Source organism: Diceros bicornis, chromosome 6 (genome assembly GCF_020826845.1).
Source record: "Diceros bicornis minor isolate mBicDic1 chromosome 6, mDicBic1.mat.cur, whole genome shotgun sequence".
In the NCBI taxonomy this organism is placed as follows: Eukaryota; Metazoa; Chordata; class Mammalia; order Perissodactyla; family Rhinocerotidae; genus Diceros; species Diceros bicornis.
In genome coordinates this window covers 67,561,485-67,577,062 of record NC_080745.1, presented here as the reverse complement: position 1 = coordinate 67,577,062, position 15,578 = coordinate 67,561,485, and the positions used below count along the sequence as shown (strand labels likewise).

The 15,578-nt window shown below is 52.2% G+C and overlaps 1 protein-coding gene across 2 annotated transcripts in view; it reads right to left on the bottom strand.

The window, feature by feature from the left end:
- Positions 1-12,001: 12,001 nt before the first annotated feature.
- The window catches only part of SUFU (SUFU negative regulator of hedgehog signaling), a 101,150-nt gene continuing 97,573 nt past the window's right edge, over positions 12,002-15,578 (bottom strand). For both annotated transcript variants that reach the window (XM_058543883.1, XM_058543884.1), the window contains exons 11-12: positions 15,253-15,321; positions 12,002-12,821 (exon numbers count right to left, since the gene is read on the bottom strand). In XM_058543883.1, coding sequence (XP_058399866.1) covers positions 12,732-12,821; positions 15,253-15,321 — 159 coding nt within the window. In that variant the 3' untranslated portion in view covers positions 12,002-12,731. The remainder of the gene's footprint in view (positions 12,822-15,252; positions 15,322-15,578) is intronic.

Sequence of the window (15,578 nt, the reverse complement as noted above, 5' to 3'; positions counted from 1 at the left end):
GCCAGCCTGCGGCGGCGGAGCCGGGCCGAGCCGGCCGGGCCGGGCTTCCTCCCTCAGCGCCCAGCCATCTTGGGCTCCTGGCGGCGGCCGCGGTGGCGGCGGCGGCCGGGGGTCCGGGCGCGCTCGCTCGAGGGTCCTGCAGTGTTCTTTCTATCTCTCCCTCTCTCTTTTTTTGGTGGGATTTTTTTTTCAGGGGAGGGCTGGCGGCCTCCCTCAAATTAGGAGAAAGGGGAGAAAATGCCAAGTCCCGATTTCTCTCCACCTCTGCTCCACCCACCCCGGTTCTTTCCAAAAAATAAAAAAAGATTAGAATTGGAAGAAGTCGGCAGAAAGGCGAGCGCCCGCGTCCCCCGGCTGCTGCCCAGGCGACGCGTCCGGGGCGGGCCCGCGCCAGTCGCTCCGTCCGTGGGTCCGTTTGTCCGCCCGCAGCTTCTCAACTGAGGGGAGGGCACTCCGGGCAGGGTCTCCGCAGCGGCTGTCGCCTCAGAGCTTTATCCTCAGATCAAAAAAAAAAAAAAAAGAGGAAGAAAAAAACCCCCAACCCCAACACTCTCATCACAGCCACCTTCAGCCATCTTGCGCGTATTATTATTATTTCAGGAATAATCTGTTTAATAAAAATAGCTGCGTCTCTAGCCCCCTCCCCCGCATCCTGGGCTCCCCGCCCCCTTTTAATAATAATCTCGATAATAAAAATGATCTGCGGGCCGGGCAGTCCGCGGCTGCCTTTTCCTGCCTTGGCTCGCTCGGGCTCCGGCTCTCCTTCCCCCAGGAAGGGGGCGCGGGGGGGGGTGCGTCCCTGCTGCCCGCCAGTCGGCCCCCTCCGCCTCTTCAGGGAGGGAAGGGCGCCACCGCCGCTACCGCGCCGTTGCGAGGAGGGCGAGTGAGGGAGGGGCTCCGGCTCGCAGGACCGGCTGGAGGGGCGCACAGGGGTCCCCGATCTTCCCGCCACGGCCGGGCCTCAGAGTCTGCAGCCGGGGAGGGGGCGATACAATGGGCTCGGGGCAGAGGGCCGCCGGCAGGGCGGGGACGCGGGCGGGCAGGGGGCTGCGGTGAGCCGGACTCCCAAGATAGGGCGGAGAGAGGAGGAGGGTGGTGTCCCTACATCAAGGCCGGTCCCGCTACTCGGGAAGGGGGCGGGGAGTCGGGGAGGGGGAGGCGAGGAGAAAACAGCAGCGCAGCGGCGGCACCTTTAATCAGCACCCGCTGGTTCGGCCCACCGGCACTGAAGAAACAAACCGACGGGGGAGGGGAGGAGGCGGGGGCGGGGCGTATTGTCCGGAAGTGCTGGCACAGCGGCCCTGAGGCGCCCGGCTCCTCCCCTTTTCCCTGTCTGGAGTTGGGGGCTGTTCCGAAGGCTGCTCCTGCTATTGGTCCCCAAGCTGAGGCTCCGCCTATTTAAGGCGGGGCAAGCCCGAGAGCCTCACGTGACTCGCACTAACTTCGGTATATTAAACATTGGGCTGGGGGCGGTGGAGTTCCGCGCTTCTTAAAAGGGCGATGATGCCCCTGCGTAGTGGGACCACCTCCTCCTGGGCTTCTACACCCGTAGTTTTTACCTGAGGTTACGGTAAAGAAGGGTTTGTCAGTCTGCTCATCTGTCTGATGGAACTGAGCAGGGAATTGGAAAGGTTCGTTGTTGGGGGAACAATTTCCCCATGTCCTTAATACTTTCCTCCACATTTCTGACGCTTAAAATTACCAAGCAAGAGAGGCACTATTATCCCTCTTCTGTTAATAAGGAAACGGAGGCTTAAAGAACTGAAGTAATCTGCTGGAGGTCAATCGGTCAGTTAACAAATATTTAACAAAAGCCTTTATATGCCAGGAATTTTTCTAGTCCCTGGGAATTCCCTGGAGAACATGTACAAAGAGTTTTTTAAAAATTAAATATGTAGGATAATTTCTGTGATAAAGAATAAGCGGCACACACAGGGCTCTCTGAAAAAGTGACATTTGAGCTGAGACCTGAATGTTCAGGGGGAGTCAGGCAAGTGACAATCTGGGGGAAGAGTGCTGCAGTCAGAAGGGAAAACAAATGTGAAAGCAATCGATTAGGCATGTTCCAGGGCAGAAGGAAGGCCTTGTGGGGAGGGAGAAGACAGTAGGAGCCAGAACACACAGGGCCTTGGCTGTCATGGTGGGGAGTTTGGACTTGAAGCTGGTTGTAAGAAGCTGTCAGATTTGGGATATATTTTCAAATTAGAGCCAAGAGGACTAGATATGGATTAGATACCGGTGGAGAGGAATCAATACATAATAGTAATAGGGTAGGAATGGGATCAAGATGTGCTTATCACAGTATAGCCTATCCTTCTGAACTTTAAACACATTCTTACCAGGTATATATATATATATTTTTACACCCCCCCCCCAATGTTTTAAAATGTTTCCTAGGATTTGGGTCTCAACAAGAAGCTGGATAGTGGTGCCATTTACCAAGAAGGAGAGGATTAGATTTGGGTGGGGAGATTTTCAGTAGTTCTGTCTAAGTTAAGTTTGAGTTGGCCCAGATATCCCAGTGGAAATCTTGAGGGGACAATTGTGTATACTGACTTCGGGGCGGGGAGAGGTTTGTACTGGAGATTATGGATTTCGGAGTCATCATTGATTATGTTCTAAATGGTAGAACTGAGATTCAAATCAAGTTCAATATAACCCATGGGTCCCTGAACCTTCCATAAAACCAGAGGCTCTCTCTGCTCCAGGACCTCGATCTCCTTTCCTGATGTGGGGGTTAATATGGGTCCTTCAAGGACAGAGCCTGTGTCTTTTAGCACTTTGCATCTCCTCACCTGGGAGGTCTTATGCTGAACAAATGAATAAATAAATGCATGCATGTCTGAATGAACAAATGAGAAAATGGTGTTCAAGTCCTAATCCTCATTTCCGTGCTCTAAAGATGGTGCAAAGAAACAACATGGTCTAGCTTGGAACACTTGAAAGTAACGTCTGTGGCCTCCTTGCCAATGACATCCAGGATAATAAATCTAAAGAATTCATTTCATTTCTCACCTTTCTAGACCACTCCCTTTGACTTGTAAGACATCATACTCTTCTGGTTTTCTTCTTATCTTTATAGCCACAGACTTCTCCAATTTCCACGTCAAAAATGTTGGCGGTCCTCAGAGTCCTGCTCTCCATCCTCTTCTCTTACTAATCTACCCCTGCTCCCTGGGGCATCTCATTTACTCCTAAAGCTTTATTACAGTCTGTATACTGATGACTCCCCAGTTAGTATCTCCAGCCCCAATCCTCACCCTTCTGATTGCAGATCCATGTAGCCAACTATGTTTTCCACCCAGATGTCCCACCAGCACCTTGAATTCAATATATTGAAAACTAAACTCTTCATCCTCTTCAATTTCCGGCCTGTTCCCCCTCCACTGTGTTCCCTATCTCAGTCAGTAAACCTGTCACCCACTTAGTTACCAAGCCAAGGATCAGGGAGGCAACATTGACATCTTCCTGTCTCTCACTTCCGTTATCCGTTCAATGAGTCATCAGGTCCTATAGATCGTTCTCTTCGATAGCTCTCAGATCATCCACTTGTAGACTAGTTGCTCACTTGACATCTTCACTTGGAGATACAATGAACATTTCAAAACTCAACATGCCCAAAACAGTTGTGATTTCTGCTCCTCCCCTAAACTGCTGCAGTCTTCTGCTTCTCGGTGAGCATCCTATAGCTGACTCTTCAGCAGATCTTGACTACTTCTTAACATCTCCATTGCTTCACCAGAATCTCTAGCCTGGATTATCTCAATAGGTCCCAACTGGTTTCTCTGCTTCTGCCCTTACCTCCTGAAGTCAATTCTCAACAGAGTAGCCAAAATAATCCTTTTATTATTTATTTTATTTTGTGAGGAAGTTTAGCCCTGAGCTAACATTTGTTGCCAATCCTCCTCTTTTTTGCTGAGGAAGATTGGCCCTGGGCTAACATCTGTGCCTGTGTTCCTCTACTTTATATGGGATGCTGCCACAGCATGGCTTGATGAGTGGTGTGTAGGTCCACGCCCAGGATCCGAACTGTGAACGCCGAGCCGCTGAAGCAGAGCACAGGAACTTAATCACTATGCCACCGGGCTGGCCCCCAGAATAATCCTTTTTTTTTTTTTTTTTTTTGTGAGGAAGATGGGCCCTCAGCTAACATCTGCCAATCCTCCTTTTTTTGCTGAGGAAGACTGGCCCTGGGCTAACATCCGTGCCCATCTTCCTCCACTTTATATGGGACGCCGCCACAGCATGGCCTGACAAGCGGTGCATCAGTGCGCACCCGGGATCTGACCTGGCGAACCCTGGGCCGCCGCAGCGGAGCGCGTCCACTTAACAGCTTGCGCCACTTGGCTGGCCCCCCAGAACAACCCTTTTAAAATATAAATTAGATTATGTCAGTTCTCTGCTCAGAATCTTCCAATGGCTTCCCACTTCAACCAGAATAAAAATCAAAGCTTTATACAGTCATGTACCTCATAGCGACCTTTTTTCGGTCAACAACAGACTGCATATACAATGGTGGTCCCATAAGATTATAATGGAGCTGAAAAATTCCTGTCACCTAGTGATGTAGTAGCTGTCGTAACATCATAGCACAACACGTTACTCACGTGTTTGTGGTGATGCTGGTGTAAACAAATCTTCAGTTCCTTCAGGAGGTATTCCAAAAGAAGGCATTGTTATCATAGGAGATGACAGCTGCATGAGTGTTACTGCCCCTGAAGACCTTCCACTAGGACAAAATGTGGAGGTGGAAGACCGTGATATTCATGATCTTGACCCTGTGTAGGCCTAGGCTAATGCGTGTGTTTGTGTCTTAGCTTTTAACAAAAAACTTTAAAAAGTTAAAAAGTTAAAAGTTTTAAAAATGGAAAAAGCTTATAGAATAAGGATATAAAGAAAATACTTTTGTACAGCTGTACAATGTGTTTGTGTTTTAAGCTAAGTGTTATTACAAAAGAGTCAAAAAGTTTGAAAACATTAAAAAGTTTATGGGCCGGCCCCGTGGCTTAGCGGTTAAGTGCACATGCTCCGCTGCTGGAGGCCAGGGTTCGGATCCTGGGTGCGCACCGACGCACCACTTCTCCGGCCATGCTGAGGCGGCGTCCCACATACAGCAACTAAAAGGATGTGCAGCTATGACATACAACTATCTACTGGGGCTTTGAGGGGAAAGAAAATAAATAAATAAAATCTTAAAAAAAAAAACGTTTATAAAGTAAAAAAGATACAGTAAGCTAAGGTTAAAAAATATAAAGTTAAAAATATTTTTTATAAATTTAGTGTAGTCTAAGTGTCCAGTGTTTGTAAGTCCACAGTATCGTACAGTAATGTCCTAGGCCTCCCCATTCACCCACCACTCACTCACTGACTCACTCAGAGCAACTTCTAGTCCTGCAAACTCCATGCATGGTAAGTGCCCTCTATGGGTGTACCATTTTTTATCTTTGATACTGGATTTTTACCATACCTTTTCTATATTTAGATATGTTTAGATACACGAATACTTGCCATTGTGTTACAATTGCCCACAGTATTCAGTACAGTAACATGCCATACCGGTTTGTAGCCTAGGAGCAATAGGCTATACCATCTAGGTTTGTGTAAGTACACTCTATGATTTTTGCACAACGACGAAATCACCTAACAACGCATTTCTCAGAACATATCGCTGTGATTAAGTGATGCACGACTGTAATTGCCTGCAAGGTCCTCCACAATCTGGCCTCTGGGTAAGTAATCTGTTATTCCCCTTGTCACATTCTACTCCAGCCACATTGGCTTCCCCTGTTGTCCCTTAAATACACTTGGTGTGTCTCCCCAACACCCCAGGGTCTTGGCGGTTGGTCTTCTCTTTGCCTTCTTTCCCCAGATGTCGCTATTGCACATTTCTTCCTGTCATTGAGATCCTTTGTTCAGATGTCACCTATATAGTGAGGGCTTTCCTGGCCTCCGTATTTAAAAACGCACCACTCCCCCAGCCCTCACTATCTCTCTTCCTCTGCATTATTTTTTCTCCATAGCACATATCTCCATGTACTATGTATTCTAGTTTTAAAAAATATTATGTATCCTCCATCATTAAAACATAGGATCTGTGGAGGCCGGCCTGGTGGCATAATGGTTAAGTTCGTGCGCTCCGCTTCTGTGGCCCAGGGTTCGCAGGTTCAGATCCCGGGCATGGACCTACACACTGCTCATCAAGCCGTGCTGTGGCGGCATCCCACATACAAAACAGAGGAAGATGGGCACGGGTGTTAGCTCAGGGCCAATCTTCCTCACCAAATATATATATGATCTGTGAAAGGAAGGATTTTCTTTAATGCTGTATCTCCAGTGTCTAGAATAGGACCTAGCACATAGGAGGGGCTCAATAAGGATGTGTTGAATCAATGAGTGAGTCCCATTCTCTCCATCTGTATGGCTTCTACGCTGGTCCAGTCTTGACTGGTCCCCTTGCCTCTCGTCTTGCTCTCTTTCAAAATGCTCTCTGTCTAGCAGGCAGGGGCACAGTCCTAAAATGAAAGCTCGATGCCTTAAACCATATACTTTGGGCAATTTGAACTCTCCAGTTCCCAACAGGAGTTTTGGGGCTTTTGCCCTTGTTGTTCTGTCTGCTTGGAGAGCTTTTGAAAGTAAAGCCCCCTCTTCTTTTGTCCAGTTCGTCCTTAAGCATCCTTCAGGCTTTGACTTAGATGTCACTTCTTTCAAGAAGCCTTTTTTAATCTCCCCAGACTGGGCTGGGCACCTTTTCTGTGTTTACCTATAAAGGGTAAATGCTAATTGAGCAATTTCTATGTGCTAGGCATCTTAGGTGTATTATCTCATATAAGACTTGCAAAAACTCTGTGAAGCGAGTATCCCTTTTCAGATGAAGAAAAGGAGGCACAGGTTAGTCAACCTGTCTAAATCACACTGGTAATAAGTGGTGGAGCTGGGGTAGGACAGAAAGCAGCTTACTGGCTTCCTTTTTGTTTTTTTATTTTTATTTTTTGGTGAGGAAGATCAGCCCTGAGCTAACATCCAATGCCAATCCTCCTCTTTTTTTACTGAGGAAGATTGTCCCTGAGCTCACATCTGTGAGATTGGCCCTGAGCTCACATCTGTGCCCATCTTCCTCTACTTTATATGGGACGCCACCACAGCATGGCCTGACCCGTGCGCGCTCGGGATCCGAACCTGCGAACCCCGGGCCACCGAAGAGGAGCGTGCGCACTTAACCGCTGCACCACCAGGCTGGCCCCCTGGCTTCCTTTTTAAATTGCCCTCTCTTGTAATTGTTTCCTTGTCTGTTTTCCCCCACTGCGCTATGAGCTCCTGAAGGCCAGGCCTGTGTCCAGTCTCTTAGCACATAGCAGAGTGCCTGGCACGTTTGTTGAAAGAATAAATGAATGAACATATTTTCTAGTTCTTACCGTTCCCACAGTGTTATTGTAGAGGCTCAACGATGCAGGTGGCCTTGCTCTGTCTGGTAAACGTTGTGACCCAGAAGCCCCATCCTCCTTTCTTTCAGTGCTCTCTGGACTGAGATGGGGTGTGGGGTGGCAGGGGTGAAATTGGAAAAACAAAGAAATAAGGGGGACTACCCCCAGTTCTCTGGCCCCAATAAGGCCACTACTCTCATCACAACCCCCTCCAAGTCTCCCTTGCCCCTCAAGTTCCTTAGAGAGCTATGCTCACACAAACCATGGACACCCACCAGCACTTTTCTTGCTCCTTCCCCCATCCTGCCGTTAGTTCTCTCCCAAGGACTTCCTGGCACTAAGAAGAAGAGGGGACTGGGTCAGTGTCACCATGCCCTCATGGAAGGGGCCTGGAGATGGTTGCCCCTCCCAGACCACATCCTGACCTGCCCATGCGGTCTTGGGACACATCCCTCCCTTCTCCTGCCCAGCAAATCACTCTTCTCTCCCCTACCCTGGCCTCCCCACCTCCTCCCCCTCTAGTGCCTGGCAGGCTGGGTTGAGTCACTTCCAGCTTGCATTCTCCTTCTTGTCAGGCCAGTTTGGTAAATCTCTCAGGATCCTCAGCCCCATGGCTCTGGAGCCAATGGGCACCCCTCTCCAGGGCCCCTGACAACCCCTCCCCGCAGATGGGGCAGAGCAGACACCTGGAGGAATGTACAGGCCTTTTGGAGGCGACATTAAAGATCACATGGCAGATTTCTCCCCTCCCTAAATCTAGGGATGGGGTCTCTGCTCTAGGCCCAGGAGCCCTTCTCTTTCCAGAAAAAACCCCAGCCTAGTCCTGTCTCCCGGAACCACCTAAGCACAGGATCTCGCTATTCTGTACTTTGTGGGGCAAGAACTTCACCCTGACCCTGGGTCCTTCTAGGCTAGTCAGATGAGGAAGATTAGATCCCTGGTCTCCAAGCTCCAAGGAGAAAGGGGTGTGGCCTGGGCCACGCTGGGGTTGTCAGCCTGGCTTCAGACTCTCCCAGCTCCCTTGCTCTGACTGCCAGAGGGACTGAGGGCCCCAGACAGGACTTGCCCCAGGGGACTTTCTCCAGGGCCAGCCACAGGTCAGTAGGAGGTCACAGGGGAAGGAGTGCTGACCTCCTCCAGGGGAAGGTCCTCCAGATACGCTGGTTCTCATAGAGGACAGGGAGGGGAACAAGAGTCCCTTCACAGGAGCTGACACCGCCGCCCCCCGCCCCCCGGTGATGACTCCAAGACCTCTGCCATCAGCCCTAGCAGAACACCTTGGGTGCTACAGCTCCATCCTGAGGACCAGGAGAAAAGGCCCTGCTACTCTCCAGGACAGACAACCAGGCCTAGCAGGAAGGGAAAGAATGCATGAGGGCTGAGAGCAGTCCTGCAGGTTCTGGGAACCCTGTCTGGGTGTAAATCTCTCCTGCCTGCCTCTAAGGCCCAGGTTGTTGCCTCCTCTCCCCACAGGTATTAGGCTCTGTTTTGCCCCATCAGGCCCTGGAGAGTCAGTAGCTGGGCAATCCAGGGAAGAAAATCCACCTGCCTCCTCACCAGACTAGGACCAGAAGAGTTGACAGGAAGGGTGGGCTGTCTTCTGTGTCACCCAGTGGGTGTGAGGGTTCTGTGGCTGCCCCTCCACCCTGCCCCCTGGCCCTGGATTAGGAGGTTGAATTTAGATGCCTGGTGAAGGGAGTGGCTGTCTCTTGGCCCTAGCTGGAAGGGGATACAAGGACTCCAAACTGGAGGTGAGGAAGGCCCACTTTCCCAAGTTTTGGTTAGAGGAGGGTAGAAGAGGAGTGAAGTGGCAGAGAGGATCTTACCCACCCGTTCCTCTCCCTAGACTGTGTTCCACACTCCTACACCCTTGACCTTAGAAGAATTCAAGACCAGTGAGAGAGAGCCCGTCCCTGCAAAGTCATTTCTGCATGACTGAAGAGTCACCAGCTGTGTGATCCTGCTCCTTGACACCCCCTCCACTCCTACACAGTCTTGGGGCCTTTCCCCATGCTGGCTTCTTCTAAGCGGCCGAGTCCAACCCACCCCCTCTGCCAGGGCCCCAGGCTTTCCACTCCTTTACTCCAGGCAGCCAGAAAGGAGCACAAGACACAGGCACTTCTGCAAATATGTTTAATGCACTTAGATTACACAGAGGAAAAGGGAGCAAGAAGGAAACGACATCTAAGTGAGTCACCCAAAAATTCTTACAAAAGTCCCAGGCTGGCTGCAGCCCCCAGGAACTGAGTCGCCATTGACATTAGAAACTAATATAAAATTTTACAAAAGTCTGCTCATTGCAGCATTCAGGTACTTGTACAAAAGGAGGCCTCTCTCCACAGGGCTCCTAACTTGTAACAGGGACCCAGGTACCTCACCTGGCATGGAGGACCTGGAAGCCAGAGAGGAAAGACAACCAGATAAAAAAATAGAGTCAAGGGAATTCTCTACTGGTCTGCCCCATAGGGGCACTGACCTTCAGGTTTTTTCCCTGCTCTCAACTCAGTCTCAAAACCCAGTCCCAAGATCCTGTGTTTATTTTTAAAAATGCCCTAGCCCTTTAGACTCTCCCTAAGGCTTCCAAGTCCCTGCCCTGAAGCCTTGCCTTTGGAAGAGGAAGAGAAGGGCAGGAAGAGGCACCAGCTCCCGGCCAGACCTGAGACCTTACATGAGCCTCTTCCCCTCTGAATGACAGCTGGGTCTGTGGTCCTCTTGCAGCCCACACTGAATGTGAGGAGCCACAGGAGTCTGCCTTATGTAGCAGGCAAACAGCACGGGGAAGCCCCTTCCTCTCAGAAGCTTTAGCCATGGGGACCTGGAGGGAGAGGGTAGGACTGAGCAAGCCTCAAAGAAGCCTATGGAAGAGGCAGATTTAGAGAGGGAGGCCTCTTACCTCCCCAGATCACTATGAGGTCAGGGCTCCCAAAAAGCTTCAGGGAGGGAAGGGAGGGGTACATTTAGTGAGCACTCCCATATGCCAGGTGCTGTGCTGGGCCTGCTACACGATCAGTCTCGCTTGAGCCTCAGTGAGGGTTCCCTCTCACCAGCCAGAAGCTCAATGGAGAGTCCTCTCCCCAAGAAACCTCCAGAAGGCACCTCTGCCCAAGGGAAAGGAGGTCTGGTCAGAGATGGCGGATGTGCTGCCACTCCCCCAGAGCCAATGCACTGTAGGGAAAGGAAATGGAGGCCTGGCCCTAGCCGGACCTTGGAGGTTCCTGACATGGTGGGGCAGGAAGGGGCCACAGCCTTCACGGGCTCATCATCTCAGAGCTCACCTGCTTCCCTCCTGCCTCCCATACTGATGACAAAGCTTAGCTCAGAAAATACCCTCCTTCCCACCAGCCAAACCAGGCAGGTGGAGGCAGGTCCCCAGAAAGAGCATTTGTGGAAAGGCAAGTCAGGGTGCCAAGGAAAGGAGGCAAGCTGGTGGCACCTCTCTGGCCATGAAATGTCAGAAGCCAAGAGCTTTAAAGGCAGGGATGCCGTGGTGGGCAAAGGCCAGGAAATGTCCTTTTGGAAAAGTCCTCGGAGCAGAAGGCACAGCTGCTGCCAACATCAGGTCCAGAGGGGCTTCCGTCTTCACTGGTGGGGGTCTGGAGCCCATCTCTTCCAATACTGCAGACTGATCTGCCTTGAAGCTCTGAGTTTGATGGAGTTAACCAGGTAGCCCTGAAGTGTGTGCAGAGAAGGAACCAGGCCCTGGTAGCCCCTTGAAAATTCAAATCCTGCTCCCTGGAGAGCCCAGCCACTGCCCTCATGGCCTCTGGAGGCAGCTCTTTGGCTGGATCTCTCATCAGATCCGGATCTTATGTGGCACTCCTTGTGGTGGCCGTGTGTGGTGGGTGCAGGCAGGGGCAGTGCATGGTCTTGTGTGGTCCCTGACAGACAAAAGGACTTTGCTTTGGAAAGGCCTGAATGGTGAACTTGAAATAGTGGTCCCTAGAATCTGGGGTAAAAGGGCATGGAAGGGGCTTGTGGGTTCCAGGTCAGAAGGGGGAGATAACCCAAGAGGACCCCCAAACCATAGGCCAGCAATAGGTTGGCTTCTGGAAGGAAGACCATGAGATCTGCAGTATTGGGGCGAGGGATCAAGGATCACGAGAAGCCAGGATGCAGGAAAGGAGACAGGTCAAGGAATGGGGAATGAAAGATGAGAAACGAATGGATGCAGGGAGGATGGGGGGGTGGCAGAGTGCCGTGTCTGCAAAATCAAAGTGAAAGACATGTTGAGAGGTTGATTTTTCCGTTTTTAATAAGCCAGAGTCCTGCAGCCTGGAGGCTGGGAGGCCCAGGGGATGACGACATGGGCCAGGACTGGTCATAGAGCTGGAGCCCCAGGCCCTGAGTGGCAGGTGGGGATGGTCTGTGAGGTGCCGGGCCTCACCCTCTCCCAGGCAGGGCTGGTTGGGTGGAAAAGGCCTGGAAGATGAGGCTGGGGCCTCAAGTCTCTGAGAGCCTGATGGTCCCTGAACTTTGTGAGGGCCCAGTCCACTTGGGAACCAGCAGCACCCTTTCCTGGTCCCAGCTAAACTGGGCTCAAGGCTGCCTGGGGGAGTGTCTCAGCTTTCACCCTGCCCAGGCCCAGCCAGCAAGAAAAGCCTCTCTGTGCAGCTGGCTCCTTGTGCCAGGGCTGGCGGGCGAACACCGGCACCTTCTCTCGTGGCGGCTCAGGGGGAGATGGCCCCCGGCCCCTGTCTGAGACAATGAGAGAGTTCATATGGGAATAAAGTTGTTTAAAAAACATTATATACACGGCTTCTGGACATCTTTGAAGAACAATAAAATACCATCGGTTTCTACAAAATAAAATGAGGAGGAAGAAAACCAAACACGATCAGAGAAATTGTTCTGAGGCCAGAGAAGCTTGAATACCAAAGGCTTCCCAGAGTTGAGCTGGGCAGTGCCCCCACACGGCCACTCCATCTCCCTTCGGCTGTGCTGTGTGGTGGGGCGTAGCAGGGAATGAGGCCTTTGTCCACCTAAGGGCACAGCAAAGTTCCAGAGGCAAATCTCAAACCAGAACCTGTGGCAGCAGCAGGAGGGGAAGGTTTGTCTTTGCCGGCTCACGGCCTCGTGGGGCCAGGGCCTAGTCACATGGGCTTGGCCGGCTGAGAGGTGAGGCCCCTGAGCTGCAGGTGAGGTGTGGCCTGTGGCCTGTGCACGGCGTCCCACCGGCTGTGGGTGCGGTGGCTGCGCAGTCATCCTCACACTGTCCTTTCATTTGTGGGAATCTCTCGCACGCAGTTGTTTCATTGGAAGTCACCGGGGAGCAGCTGGGCTCTCCCTTGGCCCCTGCAGGGCCCACCCAGGCTAGTGCAGAGGACTGTCGAACACTACGTCGGGTAGGATGGAGACTTTCAGCTTCTTTTCGGGCCAGCTGTACTCTTTGGGAAGTTTGAACTGTGGAGAGAGCAAGCACAGAGCCAGAGGGCAGTTAACAGGACCCACCGCCTTCTTCCCGGATTGCCTAGAGAGAGGTCAGGATCCTCACCCAGGCCCTATCCCCTGGGTACTGGGGGCAAGACAGGCCCCTGGTTGCCTGGCTTCAATCTCAAATGCTAGACCCAGGTGGATGGCTGGGGTCAAGTGGCTGGAGTTTGATGACCCCTTTTGTCCCCTTGCCCTGCCAATAATTAACCAGGGTTGGAAGAGGCCTGTTTTCTAACTCTTTCTTGACTGTGCTGACCTCCCTCCAGCTCACTTCCTTGGTTCTGCCTCCAGCCACAAGCATGTCAGGAATCTGCTCCCTGAGGCCCTGGGGCTGGAGGATGGGGGGCAGGGGGAGGGTGCAGATGCTACAGGGAAGTGGCTAGAGGTCTGGAACTCTGCAGTCCTGTCCCCACCATGGCTTCTCTTTCAGAGGCTGGTGAGGAAGGACCCTGGAACCTGCCCTCTGTAGCCTTTGCAAAGGCTCGGCCTCAGTGGGGGGTGGAGGAGCACAGAGTGTGGCTGGAGGTGATTTCTTGGGCTTGGTGCATCCTTGGGAGGCACAAACTCCCATGCTGCTCCCCCTTGTTCATTCTCATCTGCTTCCCAGGGTTAGTAGTCCCAGTGGTGGCCAAGGAGACCCCAAGGCCTTCCTGCCCCACCAGGGGAATCACTGACTTGCTTACAGTTTTGTTTCTCAAGCTTCTCGTGGGGATAGGGGAAGATATCTTATTCCCTCTGTATTCTAGGACCTTGCATGTGGTCTGGCACACAGCTGGTGCTCAATAGATGCTCACTGACTTGGAAACAGGGTCTGCCTTTTATGACTCTCACTGTCCCGGGGCTCAAAGAGAAGTCAGGCCAGGCTGGAAAGGAGGAAGAACAGAGCCCTCCGCCTGCCTAGAACTGGGGCTGGAAGTGGATAGGCCTGACACTTCCTGGCTGGCTCTGTCTCTCTCCCTCTGATGGGGGAGTGTCCAAGCCAGGACCAAAGTAGAGAATGGGGCAGGGTGTGGGGACAGCCTCTGGACAGGAAAGCAAAAAAAAACCCCTCATTTTTAGTGACCTACTTTCCTAAGCGGCCCCTGGCTCTTGTCCCTCCTGCCTGGACTGTCCCCCTCCCATCCCCTCAACACCCAAGCTCAAAGCAGCAGTCTGGCACAGTGCCATTCCAGTGCAACATGGCCTCTCTGGAAGTGCTTCTGGGCAGCTGGCTCCGGTCTAACTGAATGGGAGCCAGGCCTCAGGGACCAGTGATCTGTGGCGGTTGATTGGCTGGCACAGATTGGGTGCTTGGTGATTCTGAATGTATAAATGAGTTAATTTACCAAGCTGCATCCCAGAGGACAGAGAAAACACTATCCTATTAGGGGTGACTTCAGGCTCTGAGGAGTTCCTGGAGACCTGGACAGGACAGTCCCACCCTCTGCACTCTCCTCTACCCTGTGGATGTCAGAGGCCACCGTGCCCTGGCTGACTCGGCCTTGGGAACCCTTGCAGCTGGAAGTTCCAGTGCTGGCTGAAAGCTAGCTGCTGCCTGGCCTCCCTGTGGCTCGAAAGCCTGGCCCCTGGGAGGTGAAGGAGCTCTCCCACAAACACACTTCCCGGCAGACAGGGCGAGAGAAGGGTCTGTCTCTGCCATAGGCAGAGGAGGGCCCAGAAGAGCTTTCTAGAGGCCAGGCCAGCTTGCTAATGTTCCACTAACCTATCAGGCATTGGGGCCAGGAAGGCTCAGATCCTGCTGGGGTGCTGCTTAGTAGGAGGCCGGGGGAGGGGAAGGGACTTTCCAGGATGAGGTAAGTCCCCACAAATGAGGATGCCGGGAACAAGGAAGAAAAACAAAGGGGATTATGGGCTCCATTCCTGTACCCCAGAGGAGTAGCCAGGGAAGGCACAAGCCCCCACCTGGCCTGCCAGCTCCTTGGGCTCTGGGCTAGGGCTGGAAGAGGCAGACCAAGAGAGGAGAGCTTATGGTTGGGGAAGGGAGGAAGGAGAGTGGCTCCTGGGTGGCCTGAGGCGAGAGCAGGAGTCCCTCACTGCCCACCAGAACTCCCCAGTGGAATGTTCTCTGGCAGCAGGCGTGGGCTTTCTGTTCAGAACCTGCCAGGGAACAGCAGGGGCTGGGGAGAACTCGTACTAGCCTGAAGGCCCTGGCTGCCTCTTCAATGAGGTTCTCAGGAGCCGGCAATTCAGACAATTTGCTGGGTGTCCTTACGAGGGCTGGGGGTGGGGCAGGGGGTGGTGGGAAGACAGAAATAAAGATATTTAACATCTCCAGGGTCTCCTTTCCAGCCTATCCCCACACCACACACACACACACACAGGCTCACACGCACACACACACGCACACACACACGCTCCTGGAAACTGGAACCCACTATCAGAGAGAATCAAACAGGCTTACTTCCTCTGGAGAAGTCAAATCTTCTAAGTCCTCCAACATTTTCTCTACAAACTCTCCGGTCAACAGAATCTGGGAAGAAGACACAAGACAAGATTTTATTTTTTTTAATATATGGTCTTTTTGCCAACTGCCAAGCTATGGACCTTTCTTCTGGCCATGGAGGAGATAGGAGCCACAGTGATCTGTTCTAGGGACAGAGGGAAGTGCCTGAGGCCTATCCCCGATGGTCACCCCCCACCCCCTGCCTGCAATTCTATCAGAGGGACTAAGGAAGGGCATCAGAGGACAATGGGGAAGCCTGGGGACATCTGGTGGGATGGAAGTGT